The sequence below is a fragment of the Hesperophylax consimilis genome, chromosome 10 (genome assembly GCF_061612785.1).
Source record: "Hesperophylax consimilis isolate HC1 chromosome 10, BYU_Hcon_1.0, whole genome shotgun sequence".
Taxonomy (NCBI): Eukaryota; Metazoa; Arthropoda; class Insecta; order Trichoptera; family Limnephilidae; genus Hesperophylax; species Hesperophylax consimilis.
The window spans coordinates 15,332,160-15,340,496 of NC_142845.1; the positions used below are offsets into that span (position 1 = coordinate 15,332,160).

The 8,337-nt window shown below is 32.2% G+C and overlaps 1 protein-coding gene and 1 non-coding gene across 2 annotated transcripts; both read left to right on the top strand.

The window, feature by feature from the left end:
- The first annotated feature begins 2,992 nt into the window (after positions 1-2,992).
- TRNAG-GCC (transfer RNA glycine (anticodon GCC)) lies at positions 2,993-3,063 on the top strand. Its single transcript has one exon. It is a non-coding gene; the product is annotated as a tRNA-Gly (tRNA).
- Positions 3,064-3,393: 330 nt separating this feature from the next.
- Positions 3,394-8,293, top strand: Vkor (Vitamin-K epoxide reductase). Its single transcript, XM_089636104.1, has 4 exons — positions 3,394-3,547; positions 3,757-3,969; positions 5,592-5,701; positions 7,055-8,293. Exons 2-4 carry the CDS (start codon positions 3,773-3,775, stop codon positions 7,270-7,272), a joined length of 525 nt encoding a protein of 174 aa, XP_089492230.1. The 5' UTR covers positions 3,394-3,547; positions 3,757-3,772; the 3' UTR covers positions 7,273-8,293.
- The last annotated feature ends 44 nt before the right edge of the window (positions 8,294-8,337 follow it).

Sequence of the window (8,337 nt, forward strand, 5' to 3'; positions counted from 1 at the left end):
ATATAAGAAAATAAATATTATTAAAAAAACAACGAGCCAAATGGTCCAAAGTTAATCGAGAGTGGGGAAACTCAGATGGCTCGGCGTGGCTCCACATGCATGGCTTGATTTTCGGAAAATGATTATTATTGCATTAATCATATGCCGATTAAATTATGATTGCAAATCTCCAGAGATGTGCAAAATGGGTACCCAAAACCATTTGAAATGCAAAATGGAAATCGGTCAAAACATTTCCATTTGAAAATGCAAAATGGTTTTCAGAAAAGCATTTCAAATGCAAAATGCAAAATACCTATTTTCGAAATGCATTGAAAATGCAAAATGGTTTCTCAGGTCAAACAATTAAAATATTTATAGAATTTTTAAACAATTTTGTCATTTAATAATTGACATCAACGTAGAACAAACATATTACATGATGGCCAATCCAAAAACACCACGACTACAGATTATGAAACCACAAAAAATTTGCGCGGGACTAATGTTGCCAACGTAAAAACATAGAAACTGCTATCTGACATTAAATATTACAGCGTCATGGTCTCATGTTCAGTATTTTTTGTAATGGTATCACTCAATTGCCAGGGCTCCTACCAGGGAGCAACTTGACAAATGTAAATTATCTCTCATAGCGAGGTTGAGGACCGACTGATATTTGGGGCTTATGAAAAAAAGATGAGTGGAGATAGTAGGAAGAATGTTTCAAAAAAGCATTTAAAATGGCAAATGCATTGAGAAAAGCATTTAAAATGCAAAATGGTTTTTAGAAAAGCATTTAAAATGCAAAATGGAAAATACCCATTTTGCATTTTGCATTTCCATTTGAAATGGATTTATTTGAAATAAAGCACATCTCTGCAAATCTCCGAGCCAATGATTCGCCGGATCCAGTGGCCGGTGTGCGATCATGCGACCGCCGAGCCAAAATCCGTTCAGTACGAATCATAAATGAACCACTCAGTACGAATTACTCTTATGACTTCAGACCTCGGCTCGGACAGTATCTATCATAGTACATGGTAACCGAGCAACCCAGGAAGTGCCAATTCAACACACTCTTAAAAAGTGATGAAAAAAAATTGGTCGCGCTAATTCAAGGGTCGGCAGACTTTCAAGTGCGAAGAGCTAAGTTGTCAAGGAAACAGAACAAACAATGTATCAGAGGGCCATTTCAATTCGGGATGTGGGTGGCCAGGGATTGTTCGTTTCCTTTTGAATTATCACTTTACGCAGATGAATTCTGTATAAAATAAATAGCTAGAATAATTGAAATATCTAGCTCAAAGAGAGCTGTTTTGGCAACACTGATGCTGTTCAAGTCAAAGTTCGTTCGGCGGCTCCATCTCATAAGGGTGGAAATGAGGTGGAGGATCAAGGTGATATTGTCGGCAGAACCCTAATGGTCAAGTTTAAAGTCAATTTTTGTATTTTCATAACTTTTAATGACTTTTCAAAAGTATATAATTGCCACGGAACCGAAAAATATATTCCTATATTATTTGCCAACCTATTTTATTCATTACAGTGTACTTAATTAATACACCCTTTTGAATATTTATTTATTATTTGTTAAAAAAAACCTTTATTTTATATACTACTTAATTTATTTAATTTTTATTTTATTTGGTTTTACGCCCAGCCGGGCTTTTACATGGATTTTAAAAACAGAATATATACCTAGTGAACCTACGAAAATTATACAAAGTTTTTAACTAACTAACTAACCATCACGCCGTTTCCCCGCAGGGGTAGGCAGAGAGGACGGACCTCAAAACAACTCGGTCTTGGCACACACTCCTTGCCTCATTCACATTCATACATACTCTTCTATTATTCTGACTCTTGACATGGACCGACTCAATAATCTGATTCACTTGGTCGTGCCATGTCATCCTCGGGCGTCCCGACTTCTGCTACCATTCATATTTGCATTGTATATTCTTCTTACACGCTTTTATTAGCTCATTCGCTCTATACGCCCAAACCATCTAAGCGTCCCTTTCTTGATCTTACTCATTACGCTTACATCAGGCTTGCTCTCTTTGCGGATCTCCACATTTCTCACCCGATCATACATGGTTTTACCACACATACGCCTCAGGTTTTTTTAAAGTAGGTATGATGTAACTGTACACCTTTGTTAACATGTTAATGAGTTTATTGTGTTTTTTATTATTGCTTTCAACAAATTACGACAGCACGAGCGTGCGGGTTAGGACTGTTTCATACCAATTTTGTGCGATAAATATTTGCGATGTAATACAGTTTTTCTCCATTTTAAAATTTTCAATGAGTCTTTCACGAAATAAACACTATTTAAAATTATTTCACATAAAATCCAAGTAGTTTTTAGTTGTTTTCGTATTCTTCCATAATAAATCTTAATTTTTACGAAATTAATTTTATTTTATTGTAGAAAGCAATCACTTTGTGGTTTGACATATTTAAAATAAAATAAAATAATTTTTGTTTTAAAACCACGAGTTTTTAATATTTTTTTGAACCGACCGGTTTCGCTTTACTCAAGCATCTTCAGGGTACAAATTATTACTGTGATAATTTGTACCCTGAAGATGCTTGAGTAAAGCGAAACCGGTCGGTTCAAAAATTATTAAAAACTCGTGGTTTTAAAACAAAAAATTATTTTATTTCATTTGAAATTAATTTTGGTTTGTATGAAGATAGTCCCGATCGTCACGGTTGTGCTGGCGAGTTTACTGGGAAAATTGAATTTTCCGAATTTTTATAATATTTTTCTGTGCATTTATGGGATTTAATTATTCTAAACCATAACAAAATCTGGAAGAAAACCTCTTTTTCGTCTTCGGCTCTGAAATATCTGTCATGATGTTGAACCGGCCAACGTTGGCGAGTTGGTGTCAATGTTGGCCCATCTTTCAACGGACAAAACATTATAGTAAAAAAGGAGAACATTGTTTTAGTTTGATTTGTGCTGCTTTAATATCATAAATTGGCCGTAAAGTTATAAGCATCGGTGGTTCAGTGGTAGAATGCTCGCCTGCCACGCGGGCGGCCCGGGTTCGATTCCCGGCCGATGCAGGTTTTTTTTGTTAGTGATCGGATTTTTTTCTTACAATTTTTATTTTATTTTATTGACTGTCCGTCAAAAACAATTTACCTGTAAACAGGTGTAAAGGTAAAACATTATGTAATGCCTTCCGTAATATATGATCTTACAGACACCTAAAAAATGACTTACCAATAATAATAAATAAATATACCGATCTCATAAAATGAACGATAGTAAATCATTTCAAAAATATGATTTCCTATGAAAAAATTGTTTGAAAAATGGTCAAACAATACACACATATTTTTAATTTTATATCAGTAGTTCCACTTTTCTCCAATAGGGAGATTGCGCAAAATCAATTGTTTTCGGTTCGTTGAGGAATCGTGTCTAAAATTTATGCGGAAAATATTTAAACCGGCTGAACTGAGCGCCTGACGTGTACGTGAATATTTACATTAGACGCGGCGGGTTCGATAAGCAGAAGTGATTAGTATTTACAGCAAATTAAATGTAAGAATAATGTTATTTTGTTTATATCTAGTGCTTATTAGTTACCATTTAATAATCATCGTTTTTACATGGTTTAGCTGCGATAGCCTTTATCAGCTGACATATGTGTTTTGTTCCGGCATTTTGTAATGAAAAATGTGCCCTTTTCTATTACTACTTTATTGTGTGTATATGTTTTTGGATAATGTATATGTTCGGTACCTTTACAGTGATAAACAAAGCAACATGGCAATAAAAAATATTGAAAACATGTTCCGATCTGTCAACTTGTACAACAGGATTGCTACAGTTTCCTGCATTATCGGCATTGCCGTCTCAGCTTATGCCTACCACGTAGAGGTGTCAGCCGAGGAGGATACCAGCTACGAGGCCTTGTGCGACATCTCTGAACACATGACGTGCACTAAGGTTTTCATGTCTGAGTAAGAAAAATACATGATTTAATTTTATTAATGTACGTGTTAGTATTTACATCTGTAGCATTTGCATGGATTATTTTTTGGAAATTCATTTTATTATCTATTACCACAATGGAGGTTCCAAAAATAGTTTTGATAGTTTTCTAGTGGAAATCTTTGCTTCTTGCACATAGGTAATAATATATATTATATCCATATAAATCAGAAATCTTATCTGTTCTTTGATATATTTTATAGAATGATCTATTTCGATGTAATAGATCCGAGAATAGGCTTTTCTATGAAATAGAAAACCAAATTTGAATGTACTTCAACTTTCGATCTAAAAATTACCCATAGATTCTCATGGAATAGATCAGGGGGATCAGGTGAGAACCGGCCATTACCTATTAATTGCCTTTTTAATTTTGTGGAACTGCAGTGAAAAATATTATGGTTTAAAAAAAACATATACATCAACAAACGCTGATTCTGAATACCAATATAAGTTTTATTATATATTATTACATTGAATTTATAATACGTCATTTAAAAACGAAAAAAACACCTTCTCATTAAAACACACCGTTGGGTTGGTATGAGTAATCTGCTGATTAATAAAAACCAGTCTAGGTCAGGATAAATATATGGTAAAAATTTTCAACATCAGGGTAACCAATTCATGGATAATTCCCCAAATTGCGGGGAATTTCTAATATTTTTCAAGAATTGGCTTATTTGCGAGAAAAACTTTTTGTGGAGAAAATTTAGGGATTCTGGGCATTTCTTGATTATCCAACCACATTGAAAAATAATATTTCCAATAATTGTGAAAACGCACCATATTTCGTTTTCGAGGCATCAAATTTTCAAAAAAATAATCTGTTTTTAAAGCCTGAACTAAAGAGAAAATCCGACAATGAATAGATTATAAAAATAAATGCTTATTTCAATAGAATTTCGTTTCATTTTGGAGGTAAAGGAACTTGTGGGGAATTTTAAAATCTCGTCAACTCTTAGGGCTATTTTAGTTCATATGCATTGGCAACTTTGGTCCACATTTATATGATGAAGTTTTTAAACACCGGTAAATTGTTTATCATGGATGCATTTTTGCACTTTGATTCAATACAACAACATTAGTGATGAGATGCTAACATTTTTCATAATGTTCTTCGATGTCGATGTTATAAATGGGAAATTGTATGAATAAAAAACGTCTCGACCCTCATACAAAATACAGCACCGGTTGAAAAAAAAGTAGGCTTTTTGACTTGTGACGTCACGGGTCACTTCCGCAGATTTGATGCATTTTTGGGAGACCCGAAAAATAAAACTTTGTAAATTATTTCAACTATTAAAATTAACTATAAAATTAATAAAAAAATGTACAGGTTTTAAGTTAGAAAGTGATTATTAATAAATAATACATGGACTGCAGTTCCTCATTCTATAATATTATTTTCATACAATGAGAATTTGTAACCGCTGAGCTACTGCAAGAAGCTTGCCGGCAGACTTTAATAGCAGGACCTAATATAATAATTATTTATCACTCTGATAGGTATGTAATTTGATATGTTTTGTTTAGGTGGATTTCTTGTTATGGATAAAATCATTTAACATTGATTTTGTTTTCATTTCAGGTATGGAAAAGGTTTTGGAATCGTTGGCAAGATTTTGGGTGAGGATTCTCCTCTTAACTTACCAAACGGATTCACTGGAATATTTTTCTACGCCCTCGTTGGTTTATTAAGTATGTATACTATGTATAATATTTTATCAAATGTGTTTATTATAAGCAGTTAATATCTTTTACAATGTTGTCTCAGTTATTCATGGTATATTAGATTCCTCCTTCTTTTAGTGTCCTTTGTTTATCAGACAGTGAATTTTTACAGACCCTTCTTTTTCTGTCTTTCTCTTCTTTATTGTTCCATTTTCTTCGTGGAATTTCATTTAATTTTTCAATTTTTTCTTTATTCAATGCATTTTTTATTACAATCACACAGAACACTGTTTATACAGAAAAGTTTCACATTGTAGCAGACCGCTACTTCACTATATCAAACTTAATTTTCTGCGCAGGGTCTTACAGTACCTACTAATTTGTAGTTAAGTTTTTTATGCAGGTTGCAATTTGCGTGCCATTGTAAATAGGACTAGTAATTCGTAAGCAGATTTTATTTTCAAGGACTGAGTAGTGCTATTAGTTGCCTGTATGCTGCCAGATTCATTTATTGACAAATCACAAAAAGGGAGATGGTCACATCACCTCCCTCACTCCGTGTGATTTTTGTGAGTTTGTTCCCCCTTCCTTCATTGGATGGTCCATCAATTTGAATATTTATGATTTTCACTCACTTCTTTCTGGGAGTATAATTGCAATTATAAAATCAATTCTGATTTCGACATATTTTAACATCAGAGAGGAAAGAAATCCTTTTGATATAACTGATTGAACGGACTTATTAACCCATACACTGCTTAACAATCAGCTCTAACACCCACCATATGCGGCTCGATTTTGACATTTTTTTATTTATCATTTTAAACCTTGTATCTTGTTCTGAAACCTTGAAATTATTATTACAGTAACATGAACATGTAAGCTACGAACCCAACCAAAGAATAATTATAATGGACATATTTATGATACAGCCAAATATAAAATTAAATAAACAAAAACTGAAGCCAGAGAGGTATAGGTACTTATCAACTAAATGGTGGTAATTCATCACTGACGAGAATTAGGGACTTTGTTTTTACACTTATCTTATAATTATAAAGAATAAATATTTTTCTTGAATATTTCAACAGAATACATCTCAATGGAATAAAGAATAAGCCACATTTTAAACCAGAGCTGAGTACCATTCGACCTTATACATTCTGCGAAATTTTTTATTTGAATCTTGCATCATACATCACACAGCTATTATTCGCTTGTGCATCAGCCGCGGGTAAAAAGTTAAAATAATGTTTGTGACATATGTACTACTGATCTTTATAAGTACCATATCGTTTTCCATTTATCCAACTGAGAGTATCCTTATTTAGTACTTACTATGTATATATTAGATATTTATTTTATTTTATTTGATTTCAGGTTTAACAAAAGTAGCCTGGCTATCCAGAGTTCAGCTCGGTCTCTCCCTTCTCTCCGTCTTGACCTCCTTCTACCTCGCCTACATCTTGTACTTCATCCTTTACGACTTCTGTGTTGTGTGCGTGACCACTTACGTCTTAAATTTCATCAATCTGTTTTGTTCGTACCAGAAGGCAAATTTGTTCAGTATTAAGAATGTCCATGTGAAACGCTCCTAGATATTCCTAGAAATAGTTGCCTTGACTCCTGAACATATTTAGAGATTATTTTGTGGTTTTACTACATTATTCAATGTCATGATTTAATGTAATTAAATTTTTTATTCCCTTTTATAAGCATTACTGAATAATTATTTTATTTTCTACAAACATTTACGAATCTATTGAAAAATAAGTATTTCTATCCACGATAAAGTATTTCTCCAATTAAATAAATACGGATTAATGCAAAATATCAAACGATACAATATTTCTTTATCTTAAAAACAGTAAGAAATCAGAAACGAAACTTTAAACAGCTGTACTACTAAACTACAAAACTACACAACTACAAATATGCACATCCAACATTGTTCTTTGGGATCGTCGATATATTATAATGTGTATTTGTATTCTCAGTTTGATGAATTTATTAATTAAGGTGCCTATCATGGAATATTTTCCAATATTATAATTGGTAACATTAGATTTTATATGCCTAATGCTGTCTATATTGAATAAAACAATATTTACATATTTTATCAATGCAAGCAATTTTTAATTTTATTTAATTCACATTCTTAACCAAATTACAATTTTTTTTCTTCAACCATCGTGTTGGTCCTCAGGAAGTTGATACTTATGAGACCCTCGAATATAATATATATAATTATATTCTCATAACTATACACATGATGAAAGTAATATAATTATTCTTATTACTTATTACCGATTGGCATGATTACAAATAAAATATCCTAATCTACTATTTTTGTTTGCATAATTATTATTTATTACCATCGATGTAGGATTTACAAAGCTTGTGTTTTGTTCATGCTAAATTTTAAAGCCACTTGCAAATAAATCACTAGTAATGGTAGGAACAATATATAATTTTGTTCTTGATAATAATTTTCCCAACAAAAATTATTGATACATTTCAATTAATGTCCTATTCTCAGTTATTGTACGTACAACAGTTAGATTTTTATTAAACTACAAATAAATATGTGTATTTTTAACAGTTAAATAAAAATTAAATATTTAGGTAATATCATAACAACTTACTGTATATCTACATATTAT